Genomic DNA, 20757 nt, shown 5'->3' on the forward strand with positions numbered 1-20757 from the left:
ATATACCTTATTTACAGGATAAAAAGTGACGGTAGCTTTGGCATGCTTTGACTGAAATGTTAAAACAATATAATGCTTTGCCTATAAAAAGTTCTTAGAAGTGTTTTTTGGTTTTGTTTTCTGTATGCACTCCACTTTTCTCTAGCCACTGAAGGCTTTCCTGAAAATGCTCTTTGCTGATTCTGTTCTCAGTTATCTCTAGTTCACTTAGGCTTCTGCCCAGAACCGTGTATTAACTATTGTGTGTGAGCAGAGTGAAGCTGACTTCATCTGAGAAACAAAAACTGACATGAATTCACCATAAGTCTAATCCTTTTCAAATTTGATGGATTTATGCCTCCAGCATTTATTTTTTAACAATTGAATTTAAATCCACGGAATCTCTTCAGTTAGCTTATCATTGTGTTTTCTATATTGGTGCGTAAAGAATTATAAATGGTAAGGTAATCCAATATAGTTTCTTCTCTTTCAAGATCTCTGTGTTAACTGCGGCAGACACAGTAAGAACCTGCTCGCTGGATCAGTGCTATAAGACCTTTCTGTCTCCTGCCACTAGTGAGACAAAAAGGAAGATGTCCACCTTCGTTAGCAGTATAAAGTCATCTGACAGCTCTACGCAGCATGCAGTGGGATTTCAAAAGGCTTTCCAGCTGATACGAAATACCAACAATGGCACAAAACTCCAAGGAAGTAAGTCTCTTGTTGGGCAATCCTGATTATTTCTAGGGCTTGCAAATGTTTTCTTATTTGAGATTCTCACTTTGACAGAGGTCAAAGGAGTGTGTAGTCTCGAATATTTAAAAAAAAAAAAGGGGGGGGGGGGGGGAGAGCACATGTGTTTGTAAGTAGCATTTACTTGATCTGTAAGCTGCGTGACTGTTGAATGTGGCTGCTCCCTTTTTATTTATTTCACTTGCTGACTTCCCTTTCTTTTGAACTATAATATGAAATTGCAGGATTGAATTGTCTGATAGCTGCATTATTTCCCAAATGTGTGTGTGGGTCCTTTCAATGAAAATTGCTGTTGCTGCAGGTTCATTTAAATATTGCCAAAACTTCTGTGTATGGGTAATGTGCATAGCTGGAATCCTACGGAAGTGGCCCTTGCTTCTCAGGGAAAAGTTTTTTTTGAGAATGCCAATTATGGGTGGTATTTTATGGAATGTGAGGTTGGCCTGGCTAAATTTTCCTTCATCCAAGAATATCCTCCTGAATTTTGGTGTATGCACTGTGGGCTTTCTCCTGCCCATTCCCAAGACTGGGGGAGGGGGGGGGGGCGTTGTGTTTTTTCTGTAATAAGGATGTGGTGAAAGATGTGGAAAAGAGGCAACTCAGTTTCACATCCATGTTTGCTTGCCAGGAAGCTGTGGAAGGCAAATTCTTGAACCTGTGCTCTGAGTGCTCATTGGAATTGAGTAACATTGCCAGTGCGGCGGCAGGGTAGAGAAAGCAGGCTGGTCTCTGTTGGTTTAGTCAGTTTGTGTAACGCAGATCCCATAGTTTGGTCCTGTGCCTGCTCCAATGAGTGCAAATTCTTCAGTGTCCTGAAGGACACCAGCTCAGATGCTGTCCAGAACAGAAGGTGGTGAAAAGGAAAAGTCCAGGAATGAAAGTGCTTTGGAAAGGCTGAGGAAATGGGCTCATACTTCATGTGACTTGCCTTTCATTTATAAAATGGTGCTTTTGCTATTAAAGGTTCAGCCAACTTCTGAACTTTAGGCCATAGGTGACAGTGAAATAATTCTCTGACTGTACACTGCTTGGCTGAAAGGCATGGTTGTCAAGGGCAGGTTTTTACCATCATCTGGCAAAATGATGAAAGGGGTGCAACTTTCTAGAAAATAAAAAAAAAAAAAAATATTTAAAATCCAGTGCTGCTGAAGCTAGCTGGGATAAGGTGCATTAGTTGTAAGTGTTATTCCAAGAACATCAGCTGTAGAGTCTTGCAGCATCCTCCTACATACCTTGTGTGTTTGGCACTGTTTGTATATTAGGATTAGAAGGTTTTGGCATGTTCTTCATGAATGTGAAAACACATACTTTGACTAAGTTCTATACCGAGCAATTATTGTGGGGCACAGGCACAGAAAATTAAAAGAAAAGGCAAATGCTTTGGAGTTAGGTTTTTCTAAGTTTGAAAGATTTTGAAAACCTAAGGTGTATATAGCAAATTTTGGAATTCGTAGGGTGAGATACAGGAGCTTTGAGAAGAGGATGTTTATAAAACCTGTCTCATTTTCTTGTAAATAATCTTTTCATCTTTTTTAAAAAGGAAAATAAACCTAGAAAAAAAATGTCATTCATTTCACTGTTAATCTTCTAACATCCTGTTCCCAGAGAACAATGTGTGGGTGTGTCGGGGAAGTTACTGAGATACAGCAAGGCTCTTGAGATACAGCCTTGCTCCCAAATTCACACTGGAAAAGTTAGAAGGGAACTACTGGTATGAGATGGAAGAATTGTGCCCTTGAACACGTCTGAATTTCCTGCCTTATGCCGGTTCTTATTGCAGTCCTGCTCAGCAGACCCCCATCGCAGAGTGTAAAGAAAATGCTCTGCCACTGAGTACCAACATTCCCTGAAAGCTCAAGATAAATAGGTAGGGTGTGCTTGTCTCTGTGCGTATGTATGTGTATATATATATATATATATATATATATACACACACACACACACAAACCAAAAAAATTTGCTGTGTGGCTATATACATTATATACATGCACACGCTATAGATAGATAAATGCAGTAATGGTACCCTGGTAGCTGGAAAAGGCCCCAGCTATGAACGGTGAGATGCCCTGTTTAGCACTGGTCCCTAATGCAGGCTTCAGACTGTCTTACGTTACTCCTGCTGGCAAAGCTTTTGGACTGCAGCAGCATGCCAGGCTGCAGTATCTAATAGCTATGCTGTAGACTAGGAAAGACGTTAACAATTTTCCTTAAACTACAGCCAAAGCTGCATTAATGCCTGGCTTTGCTTTTTTCTCCCCTGGTTTTAGCTTCTAAAAAAAAAAAAAGAAGCAGAAATTTCTGCAAAAGTAACAGCTCCTCTTAGTTGTTTGTATCAAAAGCCAATTCCAGCAGAAATTCTTTTCAAGTCGCGGTGACAAAATGTGCAAGTCAAAGCATTCATACCTATTAAAAAACACTCAAAACACCCAACAAAACCACAAAAAAACCTCAGCCAGATGAGACAAAGTTAGTATATAACCAACTAACCTAATGTTCTTCAGCTTACATGGTGATGTATGATCCCTAGAAGTGTCTTAATTACATGCATAAAACACTTTTAATACTGAGATCTGTTATGATGAAACAGATTAGCGTATAAGCAAGGATTAGAATGTCCGTGTTCAAAGGCTGTGAGGCAGGCCTCTTGCCAAAAACATACGCAGGTTGAAAAACGTGTTCAACTTCACGCGAACGAGCCGATGGTGAATGGCGGCGTGCTGCATCGCCCTTCTTGGGCGTTAGGCTCTAACGTACACCACAGGAAAGCACCAGGTGCCTTCCGTCCTGCGGCAGCCTCCCGCTGTGGCGCTGCAGGCCACGGGCGAGGTGGCCGCGGTGCTGGTGCAGGCACGAGGGAGGGGAGTGGGTGAAAAGGCCTTGTACAGGGGTTTCGTGTTTCTCATGTACGACCGTTGGGCTGTCTGCCACCGTGCTACAGCAGGGACTGGCTGCACGGCCAAGCCTTGCAGGAAGGGAGGATGAGGAGGGCTCTGTGATCGGCAGCAACAGCGATTCCGAGCCCCCGCGCAGCTCTTGCAGCAGCAATGGCTGGGAAAGCACCGTGTGCTTTTCATGTAGGAAATATCAATCAGATGCTCCCCTAGGATGCAGCACAGCTCCGCTCTGTAGAATTGCAGGATGAGAGAAGGAACAGTGGGTCAGGGGAGGAAACCTGCAGGTTTTTTGCTTTTGTTAAGGCCCTCTGCGTGGAGTCAGAGTCGCTTCTGCAGCACACTGCGTGCAGGTCTTGCCTGCTCCTGCCCGCTTGCAGCCAGGCCACAAGGTGCCTGTGAGGTCTGCTCAGGAGAAGCAAACCACAGTGCTTCTGGGTGGCTGGTAGGTGCCGACTCAAACAGGTGTCTGTTAAATGCTATGGGTGGAAGTTTAGTAGCAAGTGACACAGTTCGTAAGGCTGCAGCATGTTTATCCACTGTAGATTCCTGTCAATCTCACAAATGAAGCTGTTGGCAATACATGGTTGTAAGCAGATGGAAAGGCTCTTAGTGCCTGACTTTCCTGAGTTAAAAATCTAATGCACTTTCTGCTGTATGTATGTAATTCTTTTTAGATACTGATATGGTCATAATTTATCTCTCGGCTGGGATTACCTCAAAAGATTCCTCAGAAGATGATAAAAAAGCTACTCTACGTGTCATTAATGAAGAAAATAGTTTCCTCAATAACTCAGTAATGATTCTTACTTACGCGCTTATGAATGGTGAGAAATGTTTCTGTATTTCCAGTTGATGAAAATTCCCTTTCATTGTACAGCTAGTTTGTTAAGCTCATTCAATTGTGATTCCATACCTTATTTGGAGCAGTTTGTTAATAGATGCTGGCCCATGTAATCCAAGGCTGTATCCAGATATTGGTACTTCGCTATATAAAACTGTGTGCCACCGTATGCTTATATATCACAGTGCAGCTACTCAGGATATAAAGTATTGTTGCCTGATTGGTCTAGTGGCAACCAGACTGAATTAAATTTGATAACTATTGCAACTGTAAATGTTCCTGGCACTGCCCGTGTTTCCTGGTGCAGCAGAACGAGAATGTATGTGACTTCCGTTTCGGTCATTAGCCAAGGAGCATGAATGTAATATCAAATGTAATCTGAAATCCTCCAGTAACTTAGGACCCATCTTAAGAGTGAAGTTAAGTGTGAACATCATGCACACGGTAGTTTGGCATCCTGTGCTTTTTCCAATAAAGCATTTTCAGTAAGAAGGGTATATGTTGTACACTAAAAAGTTGCACGTGGACTCTAGCCAAGGAAACTAATGCTAAAGCTGAAGTATTATTTGACTGTAAATTTAAATACTCATTTGAGATGTAAGATGTACAAAAGTATTTGATTTGTCTGCAGAAATTGAGCCTGGAACTTGTGTAAAACATGAAACTTTAACGTTTAAGCTAAAGAACAAAGCCTGTTATCTCCACGGGTGTGTAATACGCTCCTGGTCCTTTATGTGGACTAGCCACGGGTGGCGAACAAAGAGCTATCCTATGGATTTATGGGTCACATAAGTCTTTGTTAAAAGATCTTTGTTTAAAGTGGCGATGTGGACAGCGTGTTAAATTTTTACATCATGCAACGGTATGTGAGAGGCAGTCTTACTAAATATTGAGCTAGCTAATTACTTCTCTTAAGACCACACTAGTCTTTCAGCACTTTACCTTACCATTTAAATAAGCCTTATAGTATATTCAGTCCCACAGTATATATCGTTTTGCGTTTACTTACAGTACTTTGGAGTAAGATACAGAAGTCTTGATGGAAATTAAGCTGCTTTTATCTCCTTCCTTCTGTGTCTTGTATCTCTGTTTCAGAGGGAGTGACAGGTTTGAAGGAACTGGCCTTTCTGCGAGACCTGGCAGAGCAGAACTCGGTGAAGTACGGGGTGCCGGACCGAACAGCCCTACCTGTGATCAAGGGAAGCATGATGGTCCTAAACCAGCTGAGTAACCTGGAAACTACAGTTGGCCGATTCTATACAAACCTCCCCAACCGAATGATCGATGAGGCAGTCTTCAGCCTGCCTTTCTCAGATGAAATGGGAGATGGTAAGTGCTTACGCTGAATGTAGGTATAAAGTTGTAAGGGCATAGGTTCCATTTGCTTAGCTGTTCTCAGATATACTGTGGCTTTATAAGATGCTTTTAGGTGTGTTCCCAAGGCAAATGTACAATTAGCCTTTCACGCAGCTAAGTTTTTTGATCTGCAGAAGGTCTGGTTATGAAAAAAACGGTAATAACACATGGAGTAGATAGATGCAGGTTGGATTCTTCAGGGTGAAATTTGTTCTTAGGTATGTGTGCATATACAGCATCCATAATTTGTGGAGAGAAGTTCTTTGTACTTGAGGGAAGCAATCTTTTCACGTTGGAATGACAGGCTTCACTGTGCTGCACCATTGCAGGATTCATTACTGCAGTACTTTGGTATGTCTTGAGGTCTTACAGATAGACTCAGGGGATTGCCCAGGTCGCCACAGTGGAAGAGAGAAAAAAGTTGTTTCCATTTGAGCCTCCCTTTCCTGTGGGGTCGTGGATGTGACTTCAGAGTCATGCTTCCTGCCAGGGTTCCCTTCGTTCTGTCTTTGCAACCCAAGTAGTGGCTCTTCACAGCTAGTTTAGCGTCTGTTCCTGCTGACAGGCTCTGAAGACGGGGATGCTGGACACCGGCAGTCAGAGCTCTGTAAGAGGGGGAAGACAGCCAACTTAGCATATGGCACAGAGAGAGACTACTGATTATTGCCCCAAATTTGCTATTCTTAGCTCTTCTTTAGCTTCAGCACACTTGGTCTGCCCCCAGCACCGGGCAGAAGAGGAAGCCTGAGCTGGCTGGTGATGGCCTGGCCAGTCTGGAGCGAGTGATACGCTGAATTCAGTGGAAACCTGGTGACAGTTTTTCCACAGACTGTGTGAACGCATCCATCTTAACGCAGCAGATGTCTGCACTCTGACTCGCCCATCACTTTCTAATTTATGCTGATGGGGTAGAGAAGGTGCATGGGTCTTCCCTTTTACCTTAAGATTAGATGCCTTGTTAACAAAAGCAGCGTGTTCAGCTTGATCTGATCTCCCCGCTACCTCCAGTAATGGGGAGAGTGAAGGTGCAGATACCGATAGAGGCTTCTGGAGCTACCACCGCGCTTGGGCTGCTCCCACGGTGCTGGCAGAGCTCCCCCGGCTGGACACACACCCAGCCGTGGGTCCCACCGCCTCAGCTCCTACTTTGCTTAAGTGTCTTCTCCGTAAAGAGATCTGACCATCACAGTGCTGTTAGGAAATATATTGGTGATTTTATATTGCTTTGAGAATTGAGCGCATTCTGTATTTCCTCATTCAGGACTTTGCACACTCCTAGTCTCTGCTAGTAGGCAGGAGTAGTTGAGGGTTATGCAGAACAGTTTTCAAGGACTGCTGAGTTGCGTTGTGCATTTGCCTTATGTGTTGAGTCCCAAAAGAAATTTAAGACTACTCCTGAGCAAATCTCTTCTGAGTCAGAATGCTTGCTGTTTTCTGTGTTTCCTAACCTCGGTACTTAAGCCGTATTACTACTCTCACACAAAGACATATCCAAGCATAATGGAAAATTTGAACAACAGAAGGATTAGAATTGGTGCAGCGGAGAAGGAAATTACATAAATTTCAAAGTGTACTTAGTTTATACATGCGAATGATTTTTATATTGGTTTGAAGGAAAAGAGTCGCTGAGTTTCCAAATAGCAGTGGTGTAGAAAGTAAGAAAAATAAAGTATTACCAAGAGTTCTTACCTCAGGCACAAGATGTGTCCCAAAGCGTTGTGTAATTACAGGTATGATTCCCAGTACAGTGGCCGTGTTGGGATTGAGTTAAGCAGAGGAGGTTTAATATTCTGAAAATGCAATTAGATGAGCAATAATTTATCTCTGTTGTTGCTTTACAGATGCAATTTCTCTTCCTCCCTCCTCCTCCTATTTTTTAAATTGCCTCAAATGATAAAGAACAAAGTACTATCCTGGCTTTTCATGCAAACATGTCTTATCTGTAAAGCATCCATTTGCAGACTGACAAAACGCCCAAAACATTACTTGTGGTGTGTACTTTAATAAATTGATTAAATGTACCTTAGGTCACTATCAGAAACGTAGAAATTAACTGATTAGGGCGAGTGGCTAACAGCAGACAGATAACCTGCTCAGCTTCCCTGTAGGCATGCCAGTTTTTGTCTATATTCCAGCAAGGAACACTGTGTAAGATTTAAGTATGTAACATTTTGAAATTACAAAGTGTGTGCTCTGTTTCCTCTAAAAATAATTAACTAGATACTATTGCTGATGAGTTTATATTATTTCTCTCATTCGAAGGCCTGATAATGACTGTAAGTAAACCGTGTTACTTTGGAAACCTGCTGCTAGGGATTGTTGGAGTAGACGTTAATCTCGCCTATATCTTGGAAGATGTCACCTATTATCAAGACTCCTTGGGTTCCTACACTTTCCTCATTGATAATAAAGGTAACTTTTTGGCTCACATAATGTTTTCTAGTCTCACTGAGGTCATCAACCATCAGAAGGATACTCAGTTCTCATGTCTCTAAATAGTCTGTAAGTAATGAATGATAATATTTACTAAAAGATTAGCTGCATGTTGTTTGGTTAGTTTTGCCTGGGAGTTGCTGGAGGCTATAGGAGGATTCATAACTTGAAATTTCTGTACTGGAGTTTTGATGTGGAAATGCTTACTTACTGTTGAGATTTTCTACATGTGTAACGTCCGAGGTTTTCTGTATGTGTAGGGCAGAAGGCAGAACTTGTGTATATGTGTGTTCAGCTCTTTTCCTCTGATCCCAACCTCTTTTTATTGCTTGGTTCTTCGAGCTGTTCTTTCATTTGCAACTTACCTAGTTCTGCATTTGCAGCTTCTTCAATGGTAATATTGCTTGTTTACTGGTGTTCGTTAAGCCTTTGCAAAAACTGTATGTAGTTACTGTATTCCTTTTTTTTTTTTTTTTTTTTTTCCCCCCCCCCTAATAAATATTCATCCTGGGCTCAGTTGTTATAATATAGTCAATGTATGGGTTTGTGTCTTTATTTTTTAGGATACACTCTTATGCACCCATCCCTTACCAGGCCCTACCTGCTGTCTGAACCACCGCTCCACACGGATATTATCCATTATGAGAACATTCCTAAATTTGAGTTGGTGCGACAGAACATCCTTAGGTAAGGGACTGGGATGCAATTCCAAATCTTAGCAGTCCTTAGGGCACTAGAAGCATTCCTAGAGGAGTTTTAAGAGAAGATAATGTAAAATTCCTTTTCCTACAATATCTGTGTACTTGGATGGAATTCCCCTGCCCGCAATGGTTCTGGTTTGTTTCCTCCAACTTTCTTCATTTTATCATTTGGTGTGCTAAGCAGTGGCTTCCACGGCTGATCTGGCCAGTACTCTTTCTAATCTCTCTTGCATGTCGGGAAGATTTCCCACTATTTGGTCTGGGTTTTTCTTTATCCTTTGTCTAATCTGAGTATGTGTTTTAACTCAAAATGTGATGGTAAACGAGTTCATTTTTAGCATACATACGCTTTCTCTTCACCTAAGACAGATAGCAGTTAATCTCTTCATATCTTATGATACTTCTATGAATGTACAGCAGATAGGTTTTGTTTAAGCCTTTACTCAGTGTTTAATAACATGCTGGGTGTTATATCTGCCAATATAGCATTCCCCTGGGCAGCCAGATCATTACAGTTCCTGTGAACTCCTCACTGTCTTGGCATGTAAACAAACTGAGAGAAATTGGAAAAGAAGCCTACAACGTCAGCTATGCCTGGAAAATGGTAAGGAATAACAATGATACTATTACAGGATGGCGTAGAGTAAGTTCATAGATTGAAGAGTATGTTAATGTACTGAATATAGTGAAGCATGCAGTATTGCTCTCTTACTAAAGTATGAAAGTTTTGAATTACTCAGAAACTGCGCACGTGGGGCGCTTTTGTTACAATGAAGAACTAACGAAATTACCGTTTCTGGTTTCTTACCATGTCAGCTTCAGAGATGTGTCTGTACGGCTAAGCGCGTGTCCCTTCTGCATGAAGGCACTCATTTCGTAAGGTGCATGTAATGTACAGTTAGGTGGAGATTATACTCGTGCGTTCCTGATGGTGGTAAGTCTGTACTGGTCTGGATGTCACACTGCAAGCCAGGTGACACATAAATACCTACGAGAGACCACACTTGAATACAGTGCTGAGGCAGTGTTTAGCATTAGGTCACTCTTTTGCTTAATATTGTGGTTATCTTTGGGGCAGAGTAGTATGATCCAGTAATTAATAGTTGGGAAAATGTCATCTTCTCATTCTGATACTGTCTTGTTGCAGAACTGTATCCGTAGCCAGTGATGGTGTTTGCTGTAATGTAGCACTTTTCTTACAAACATTACTCCTATCAAAGCTTTCATTGAAACGGAGTACGATGTTTATGCAGCAGGCTATGTTACCGATTGCGGCGCTTTAAGAGAGCTTCTGGCAGCTGTCTTCCTTTCTTCAGTTTGGAACATATCTGAATGCTAATCTTGACCCAGGGATTAAAATGGAATCTGAGGTTAACTATAATCCAGGTGAATTTCACTGATGCCAGAAATAATTGGCTACTTCTTTGTGCCAACAAACTCAGGAGGGTACTTGTGGATCATTTCACAGTATTAAGTTAAATCCAACCTGAAAGATTAAGCTGAGCAGTTTTAAGAGATTAAATCTGTCATTGTGTAAGAGAAATTCACATAGGAGGGTGTCTGGAGCTAATTTTCTAATGTTGTAATGCTACATTAAATATCAAACAGGCTTGCAGAGCAGCTGGGCAGCTCCAAGTTTTGCTAGTCTAATGTACTATAGGATACTTAGAGTATACAAACCAGTAAAGCATGTGACACATGTAGCACAAAATTAACAGTGGTAATGATAAGATCTTGTTTTCGAGAGTTAGTTTGTCTGTATTCTTCATAAAGGGAATACCAGTGTGTTTTTATCAAGTGGGAAACTGAAGCCTCTCCTCTGTTAATGACACTTCAAAAAGTGTCCATGAAACTGTGTGAGAAATTATTTGCTAATTGAACAACAAAATGAGGCTCTTAATGTAATCTTTTTTCCTGAAAACTAGATATTTTTATTTTGTGCATAGGCTGTGGAAAATTATTTTTTGTTACAGCTTAGTGGCTCCAATATGTACAAGATGGTTACGGACTAGAATGTGGCTGTATGGGACTGGGTTGCAGTAATCGAACCACTGAAGACAAGTGTCTCTATCCTGCATGGAGACCAGTGTGGCTTGAGCACAGTCCTCCCCTCTGTTTTCTGTAGGATCAAGTCTATGGTGGCTTCTTTGAAAAGGAGATACAGTGGAAACTGTGATCCTTGAGAGTATGGCAAAGTGTGGTGCTGCCTTCCAGAACTGGACGAGATGAGCAATTAACGACAAGAGAATGAATGCTAAATCTTCACCCTTTTGTTTCTGTTTGATGACTTGCTTATGTTTTTCAGGTCCAGGACACATCCTTTATCCTGTGTGTTGTGGTAATACAGCCAGAAATACCTGTTAAACAGCTGAAGAATCTCAACACTGTCCCCAGCAGCAAGCTACTGTATCATCGACTGGATCTGCTGGGCCAGCTCAACGCCTGCCTGCACTTCAAGCAGCTGGCCACCTTAGGTAAAGCTTTCTTGCAGTTCACCTTGACCACCTTGTGCATGTTTCTGTAGAGTGTGGCAGCAGAAAGTACAACTCTTCTCACAGAACCCTGGAAATAGTCTCCCTTTGAGAGGCTTTTATTTCCAAGGCTGATTTTCTAATCAGCTGTTACCTTCTTATAGCTCTTCATTGATCATAGCTACTCTGCTTGATGGTGAGCACTTGCATGGATGAACACAGTGGGACTGCTCATCAGAGTACGAGATGAATACACTGGGACTCTTGCTCGATCAAGTTCCCAGAAAGTGGAGTCGAGAGAGTGAGAGATGTCTCACCAAGCTTTAAAACTAAGTTCTCTTTTTTTGGCTGTAAAGCAGCTTATTGATAAATAAGTAGGATGAAGTCCTAGCCAGTCATGCAGCACTACTATTCTTTTGACTTTGGATTTATGCAAGTTTTTCACTGCCATAAGCATTTTAATACCATCGATCTGACTTCACATGGAAGTTAAGTCTGTTGGGGAAAACTGAGAGCTTCAGTGGTGTGATGGTTTCCAGACCCTCCTTAACTGCTTAAAAATTCTTGGGTTACAGACGCACTCCTGCTTTTGATAAGCTAAAGTGATTCTGCTCTACCTGTAATTTCAGTAGTTGCTCAAACATTACTGGAGGAAAGAGGGCGAGTCTCCATGGCAGTGTAAGTTCTAGTGTCTGGAAAGGCTAGAGAACTTAAAAAATCTAATATATCCTAAGAACATAGAGGGGGGTTTAATATAAGCATCATAAGTTGAAAGCTTTCATTTCTAAGTATTAATCTTGGGGGGGTTTAGTAAGATCTGCGCTCTATTGTAAGAAGTTCTGAATTAGGTGCTTTTGTTTGTAGCAGGGTTTGAAGGTCTCATGGTGGATTAGTGGCACAGTTGTGATATTTTCATAGCTATATTGCAGTGCCCCGAATAGCCATGTGAGATTAGACTTGAGAGATGCAGAGGAACTTGACAAACCTATCAAAATTGCTTTGCCAATTGTTTAAAACATAAGCTTTTTTCTTTCTTTAATGTGGTGCCTAGTCATGATTAGCTCGTCTTTCTGCATGTAAGATATAAGTGGAAAATATCCCCAAAACACAGCACTAAGCTCACAAGTGGAAAAACTTCATGCAAAGCAAAATGCAATCACATCAGAATATTTGGTCTGGGAAGCAGATGAAGGACTATAATAGAAGTTCATAAGTGATGACTGCAGTACATATGGTTGCTGGATGTATGGTGATGTGTTTTAGAGGAATGTGAATAAAAGCAGAACACTTCACATAGGCCGGTGAGATTTTTTCCGCTGGGGACCATTACACATGGGGAAATTGGGTTCCATGGGTCAAATATTCAGAAAAGACGTTCTTTGCAGCCTTTGGCCCTGCATTAATGTAATCATTTTTCTTTTTAAGAAGAAAAAGCTGTCTGGCATTGCAGTTTCTGCACAATGAAAATTTGCTTTCTACTCTGTTCTGAAAACTCACCCCAGACAGCTACACTTCTGGTGTAGCTCCCTCTTGTGTGCTTGTAATTCTCCATTTGTTTGTTATCTGTAACTGAAAGTGCTTGGTTCTGTTTTCCTCTGCTGTATTTAACCTAAACACGGATAATTAATTTCTTCTTCTTTAGCACAAAATCTTCTCTTAAGGGAAAACAGCATTTGTAATCTTTCAAAAAGTAGTAATTCAGAAATGGTTTAGACGTTGAGAGCAGGGGCACTAAAGCCTACCAAATCAGAGTAACTGGACTAACTTTGTCACTTCTGTATTTTGAAGCAAGAAAGATAGTTCATGTGCAACCTAAGTTTTGTGGGTGCCTGGGGAGGCAAGCTGTGCCGTAAGGGCTCTGGTTTGGCTCAGAAACTTGGTGTTTCTTGCCCTCGCTCACAGTCCGCCCGCGACCTGAGGAAACGGTGCACTTTGCACGCTCAGGAGTGGGAGACTGGAGGAACAGGCGGAGGAATGAAGAGCGCATCAGTGTAATTCCTTCCACGTGTCCTCAGCTAGGACGCCACGTCAGATGCCCTTCTGTGGTACAAATGCATTTACTATGCAATATGTGCAATTCGTTGGCCTTAACTTTCTCGTATTTTGCTATTTTTAGAAAGCCCTACAGTCATGCTCTCTGCGGGCAGCTTCTCTTCTCCTTACGAACATCTCAGCCAGCCCGAGACAAAGCGGATGGTGGAGCATTACACGGCGTACCTCAGCGACAACACGCGCCTGATTGCCAACCCTGGCCTCAAGGTATGTCCTTGGTGCTGACCACTCTGGTCAGCCCTGGAGACCCTGGTTTCCTCATGTCCCACACCTTCACCCGGCGGGGAAGTACCTGCAACATTCACCTCCTGATGCTCAGGGGGTTATGGAGTGGTGGTTTGGAGTGGTATTCCCATGCTTGGAGAGTTGGCCGGGGCCTTCAAGGCACAGAATAGTGGAGAGGGAGAGAGGGGGCTTCTGCTGCAAGAGGGGGAAAAAAGTTGATAAGCAGCTATTGAAATAAACACTAGAAGAATTAAAGCTACAGTAAATTCTTAGTGGAAATGTCTTTGCATTCTTAGGCATATAAATGAGAATTTTCTATTTTGTGTGCAAGCACAGCAGTGTTTATATTTGCATGAAATAAAAAAGCAAACTCTAAAAGCTGCAGAGATAATGACAACGATATTTCATTATAATAAGCTTTTCCTTTGCTTGGAATGTGCCAGATCCGTCTGGTGTGAGACGACTTTAAACAAGTAATTGAGTTTAGATGATCTCCGATGGCTCTTTAGGAAACCCCGTGAGCAGCTTATTATCTTTTCATGCAAGTCTTAGAGGAACCCTGCTAGGTCTGCCTTTGTTTTGCAGTTCTCTGTCAGAAATGAAGTAATGGCTACCAGTCACGTCACAGATGAATGGATGACACAAATGGAAATGAGTAGCCTGAACAGTTACATTGTGCGCCGTTACATAGCAACCCCCAATGGGGTGCTCCGAATTTACCCCGGTTCCCTCATGGACAAAGCATTTGATCCCACCAGGAGACAATGGTGAGTTTTTAGGGTCCCGTTATCAAAGCTTTGGATAATCTTGGAGGGCAATAAGGAAGATATTTGGTATCGATTTCATAACCTGGGGTTTTTTTATGGCCAGCTAATGAACTATTTAACTGTAATTGTTTTCATCGTGGGTAAAAGACTCGGTGCTTAAATACAGCTAGTTAAAACCTTTATTGGTTCTAATTTCAACCCTTTTTAAGTGATGGTTTCTGTTTCATATCCCTCCTATGGCAGATGGGAATATAAATATTCAGGAAATTAGCATCTGCTTTAGGGATTAGCTAATTCGGGAGTGTTTTCAGCAACTTGTGCCATTTTTGGTTGTTTCTTTGTTTGTTTACAGTGGGTTTCCTGTCTAACGTAAAGTAGGAATTTGTTGGCTCGACTGTGCACTATTAATTAGATGCTAGCATCTGATTTGGGGAAGTATTTGTATACATTACAAATGAGAGCCTGAGACATGAGAGCGCTCTGGAGTGTGTTTCGACATCTGTGCTTTGTTGAAAGGAGCCAGCCAGGAGCTGCCACACTGTGAAAGCCACAAGCCAGCGCTGGGTCCAAACCCTCCAGCTCTGCGGGGAAGGGTCTGAATTGCTCCTGGCCTTGGTGATGCTGTAGCTCTCTTGACTCGGGTTTTCCCTGAAAAAATCATTGCCATAGCTACCGATCAGCTTTTCTTCAGGTTTTCTTCCTTTTTGTGTTATTTATGTTTTTGCATAAGATGATGAATTTTGCTTTTTTTCTTTTTTTTTTTCTTTTGTAGTAGAGATAAATGGGGTGCGTTCATATTGTAAACAAACTGAACGTACCTTTACAATCCCTTGTCTCCATTTTAAAAGCTCCCATATTATTTCCACTCTTGTTTTATTTAGGATTTGGGATTTGAGGTTTTTTGCTTTTACGTTTCACTGATTTTTTCAAGCTGTGGTTTTGAAAAAGCCTTCGTATGCAGCATGAGATAGTGTCTTGGGTTTCATATAAAGCCAGATGGTAGCGTTTTTGAAAGAAGATGCAAGTAAAACACTAGAAATAAAGTAGAAGTCAGTTAAGCTGCTTGCACAGTGCTGTCTGGAGTCAGCTGAGTATACTGGGGTAGGGAAAAGCGGAGTAACAGCTTTTTCTCACACAAAAATGTTGCCAGCACTGGAGTGTTTTATAAACTTTCTCATGACAGTAGAAAGATATTTGCTGTGACCGTGGCTTGCGTGTTTCTCAATTTTTGTGCATGAATTATGTCTACTATAGGATGTCATTTCTCCTCCGTTTGCAACATAGTAATTTTGCCAGTATTTGCTTTGCGTTTGAGACTCTGCTGGCATAAAGTCATGTGTTCTTCTGGGAAAAAAAGTCTAAAATTATATTAAACATATCCTGTGCAGAAGTAAGTTGAAGTTTTTAATGCAGTTGGATGTACTGAGGAACCATTTATTGGGCTAGTCTGTTTTAGGCCTGGGTCCTAATCACGCTTAGGTACTTGTTTAATATTAAGAAACATTGGTTTGGTAGCATATCGTTCACAGTCTGCAGAATTCAGTGCCTGTCTGTATTTCTGCAAAATCAAGGATGCTGTCTTAAAGTTTACAGTAACCATTTTTCACTAATGGTGAGCGTTTCTTTTGACTTCCCTCAGGTACTTGCATGCAGTGGCTAATCCAGGGCTAATTACCTTTACTGGTCCCTACTTAGATGTTGGAGGGGCTGGCTACGTCGTTACGATCAGTCACACAGTCCATTCTTCCAGGTAAGTGGTGCTTTGAGGTTTGTGTCAAATTAGAATACATCTTGAATTATCAAGATGTGCTTTGGGTAGGAGAGAAAAGTGCTGAGCGACTCATACGTACATGTTCAGGAAGTGAAAACCAAACCTGGTTTTAAAGTGCTTTTAGTGAAATTGTAATATAACATTCTGTAGAGTCAGTGGAAATAGTATATGGAAACACGGTGAAAAATCCACGTTATATGAATAGTTTATATTCTGTAACTTTACTGATAGATGAAGAATAACAGCATATAGAAGAAACAATGGTGAGAATGTGCTCCTGGATGACCATGAGATGAGCTGTCATGTGTACGAGGCAAAGACCTAGGAGAAGGAGAGGGACTGCTTCCGTTAGGCAGTCTGGGAGATGCTCTCTCTCTGCTGGTAGGCAAATAGTTTTTCATCAAGACTATTAATCTCTGGATTTCCTGAGGTTTACACTTCCACTGCTGAAGTTGCATGTACCAGTGTGACGTTAGGAAGGGAACAAGAAGTGAAAGCAGATACCTAACTGCAAGTAGAGGTCAGGCCACAAGACAGATTTAACAGAAGAGTTGTCCATACGCCAGGCACTGGCAGAGCACCTCACCTGGGCTGTTTAAATTCAGCCCTTCTGGACAGGCTTTCGGGAGAAGGAAGAACCACCTGAGGAGAAGCCTGTAAACCTTCAACTGCCCTTACAGGACTGCAGAAGACAAATCGGAGTGAAAACAGCGGCCGTGCCTTTGGGATCAAAACCCCACATACAGCTAAAGGGCCATCACAGCCATATGTTAATACAGTTAATATTGCCACCAGGAGAAGCGGACTCAGTCTCTCTATGATCATCGTGTCAGTACTGGAATGAGCTTTTCCTTGAGGACCAGACATTTATCTGTTTCAGAAGCTCCCTCCTGGCCAGGCCCCCAGCCTGAGGCTGAGGTTTGGTTTGAGATGTAGGATGTTTAAAGGAGGTCAGTTCACAGAACGTGTACTAAACCTTTCAATCACAAGCTCTCCCAAGTTTCAGAAATCGTAGTTACTCATTTTGTTTTTTACAGAGAGCCTTTTCTAAGGCTTTCACTGAGCATGTGGCTTCTGCGCACACTCTCAAACAGCCCGCTAGTACAAAGGTGACTTCTAATGTTGCGCTGGTAAATACCGATCACAAAGCCAGCAGAGCCCAGGACACCGCTTTTCTACTCTCCTCAGAGACATCTCAGCTTTGTTTGGGATTTCCCACCACAGGACATCTGCCTGTCTTTTTTGGCAGAAGTATTATCAGGCCTAACGCCTGTGTGGTGCTTCTCACAGAAGAATTTACTTAAGAGAAATAAGCACTTTTGTAAGAAGAAAAGTGCAATTAATCAAACCTCTGATTTTTATCTGGTAAGAGATGGTTTAGTTAGGTTTAGGAACTTAAAGCTTATGTGGGTTATTAGAACATGATTAAAGAATGGTTAAACAAAATTTGGCAGATGTGAGTGTGATTCCTGGGTAAATATGACCTCTAGAAGCTTATAGTCACATGCGGTTATAATCCCCAAAGAAATCTTAGTTAAAAAAAACCCAGAGGGGTGGGGGAGGAATCAGTAGAGTTAATAGGCATGCTCGCATTAGAAACTGCTGTGTGGGTTTAAATAGCAACATTAGTTTATCTGGAACTGACGTTTACCTCTCATTCCCATTTTATGTATATCTTACTTCTTTTTTGGAGGCTGGGAATAGAAGATTCATGCAAGGAATTATTTAATGTAGCTTGCATCAGCAAACCAGAAGGAGTTAATGTTTAAAAATGAGCCTAAAATATTTACAGCGTTCCTAATGGCTTTTTGTCTGCTAGGACAGAGCAGAAACTTCATAGCTTGATGTCTTGTCACATACAGTTAAATGTGTCTGTGCTGCTTCACTGTCATCCTCTTTCCCATTCCTTCTCTGTGAAATGGATAATGCTAAAAATAAATCAAATCTGGGTTTTTAGATTCTGTGTTTTTAAATCTGCAAATTAGATTTGACTACATCTTCACTGTACCTCTATAAAAGCAAACAAACTTCAGTGCAGTAAACAGAGTTGGGTTTGTATCGATAAGGTCTCGCCAGCAGCCTCTACTTTGTGCAGTCCAGCTGTGCCATTCAGTATCTTCTTTTTCTAAACGTTTTTATTCCTATCTTCAGAGATAAAATTACTTAGGAAAGTACATTTTAAAAACCAGCAAGTCAAAGGTGTCTCCTTGGTCACCGGGATAAAGCCCACATAGGTGCGAAATAGCATGCCCTGCGATTTGAGGATGAGCTGAACGTTTAGCATCCTTCAGGGATGGGAGCTAACGTGGCCTGGCCGTGCCTTTGCAGTGCTGCGGGAAGCAAACCTTGAGAATTTGGGCGTTAGAAGTGGAGGAGTGACAGATTCCCTCGTCATCCGGTCCAGCCGCAGGCTACCGTACACCACCACATCATATCATCCATTTTCATAACCCACCCGAATAAATACGATTTTCCTCTATTTTCTGGCTGAAATTCGTAATCACTCTTACACTTTGGAATGTTAAGGATTTAGCAAAATGTTTGTGGCAGCTTCATAGTCAGGTCGTGATGCTGGGGGCTGAGCAGAGGAGCAGTGCAGAACATAACCCCCGCTGATGCGGTGGGGGTTCAGGTGCTGGGAGTGCAGGAGCTGCGTCCTGCGTTCATTTGTGCGGGTGGGGAATTTTTAGTCCTAATTTGTGTTGCCAAATACTGAATGTGTATAGGTGGTGGGGGTGTATGTAAGGGTCGAGGGAGAAGGGTCAGTTCTGGGGTGTGATCCAGTCCTGGGCTGGGTCCTGTCTCTTCCACATGCTGGTTGTAATGAGGTGCAATTTTTGTGGAGAGACTTCAGGAGTGGCAGCAAATAACTAACACTGTTAAGATGCTGTTCTCTCCCTTCACAGCTGCTCAGACTGTTGATTTAAACACAAGCGGGGTGAACTGAGCTTCAGTGTGGAGGTGTGGATTTGAGCTGGTCATTTATATGCCAGGGAAGCCAGTCTGCTTTTAAAGCAGGAAACTAAGTAATTAAAATAGTAATTATTAATACAGCCATGAAAGCCTTTTTCCTTTTTTTCCTCCCCTCTTTGCAGTGCACAGATGTCTTCAGGACATTCAGTGGCAGTAATGGGCATTGACTTCACCCTGCGATACTTCTACAAAGTTCTCATGGATCTGTTGCCAGTGTGTAACCAAGACGGAGGAAACAAAATCAGGTAAACCCTTCCTTCCAGGCAATACATAGTTCAAGCCTTTTTTTTTTTTTCTTCTTCCCTCTTTAACTGAAAGACCCAGAGGTACTTTCGGACTTAACTTACTCTAGGAATCTGTTACTTTCAGTGTATGTTCTCTTATTTCCACTAAAATTTGTACTACTTGTTCTCATAAAGATTATGTAGACTTTTTTTATTACTCAAGATCAAACTGTCATCAGCCAAGTAAACAGTCTGCAGGAATATGAAAACAGTAGATGACTGATATTTTTTTTCGGTTATATTTAGACTTCACTGAAATCCCGGGCAAAAAAAATGTTATGAACACATTTCCTATTCACTTCTGTTTGTTTTCATTTTACTTACTTGGTTACTGTGAGCATGTAATAATGATGTATCATCTCTATTTGTTTTAACTGTGGTTAATAAAATAAACTTTTGTTACGTTTTTCTCAGAAATATATAGCACAGCAATAGTCAGAAGTCTTAGAAGTATCTAATTTTATTTAGACTTACGTGTATCTTAATTGTTCCCCTTTACCCTTTTTTTTGAAAAATCATGTGGGAGGGGCAGAAGTAGACTCTGGTTTGAATCTAGAGTAAGTTACTAACATGGTTTGGGCATTGTTGTTGTTTCTTTGTTTTTAAACCTTAAATTTAGGAAGGGAAGTGGGTTTCTGTCATCCTCACAGTTCTTTTTTGATTTGGGTATTTTTTTATATATTTTATGGTGTACTAAAAAAAAACAAAAAAAACAATCAGCATTTCTGGTTTGGCATTCCTTTCATTTCAGTTAAAAACTACTAATAGTCAATGGGGTCAGATGCTTTATTCTGTGTCTGCATTCCCAAAATGAGGAATTTCAAGCGTATTATTAAAAGTTTTGTTAGACATTTCTAATGTAGAAGCCGGATCTAATGCTTATGGCCTCTGTGGAAAATGCACGCAGGTATTAAGGGACAACTATTCTGTCTGGTAGGCGTTGGCATTTTGTTTTAGAGGTATCTACTGAGCCTTTTCTCTCTGCAGTTATTCTGGGGTAGTCACGAGCCTACTCGTTCTCCTGTTTCCTATAGCATCTTTCGGAAAAAAGAGAAAAAGCAACATCACTACATGAACTTCTAATGCAAAACCCAAACAGTTTGGGGCAGTAAAAAAAACCCCATCCAACTAAAAGTTTTAATGACTCCTTTGTGTACTTAAAGTGTGCGGTCCCATCTATCCTGTGCTGATTGCTTTACATTCTGTCTGCTGCCGCCCTCCGTGAGCTGATGTAAGTAGAACTTTACAGAGCAGACT

General features: G+C 41.5%; 1 protein-coding gene across 1 annotated transcript in view; it reads left to right on the top strand.

Annotated features, from left to right (window-relative positions):
- CACHD1 (cache domain containing 1) overlaps nucleotides 1-20757 on the top strand; it is a 113292-nt gene that overhangs the window by 79816 nt on the left and 12719 nt on the right. The window contains exons 7-17 of the mRNA XM_027792679.2: nucleotides 474-690; nucleotides 4301-4450; nucleotides 5563-5796; nucleotides 8086-8235; nucleotides 8820-8943; nucleotides 9444-9561; nucleotides 11263-11431; nucleotides 13545-13687; nucleotides 14291-14472; nucleotides 16112-16222; nucleotides 19339-19461. Of these exons, the coding sequence (XP_027648480.2) occupies nucleotides 474-690; nucleotides 4301-4450; nucleotides 5563-5796; nucleotides 8086-8235; nucleotides 8820-8943; nucleotides 9444-9561; nucleotides 11263-11431; nucleotides 13545-13687; nucleotides 14291-14472; nucleotides 16112-16222; nucleotides 19339-19461 (1721 nt within the window). The remainder of the gene's footprint in view (nucleotides 1-473; nucleotides 691-4300; nucleotides 4451-5562; nucleotides 5797-8085; nucleotides 8236-8819; nucleotides 8944-9443; nucleotides 9562-11262; nucleotides 11432-13544; nucleotides 13688-14290; nucleotides 14473-16111; nucleotides 16223-19338; nucleotides 19462-20757) is intronic.

This window comes from Falco peregrinus, chromosome 10 (genome assembly GCF_023634155.1).
Source record: "Falco peregrinus isolate bFalPer1 chromosome 10, bFalPer1.pri, whole genome shotgun sequence".
In the NCBI taxonomy this organism is placed as follows: domain Eukaryota; kingdom Metazoa; phylum Chordata; class Aves; order Falconiformes; family Falconidae; genus Falco; species Falco peregrinus.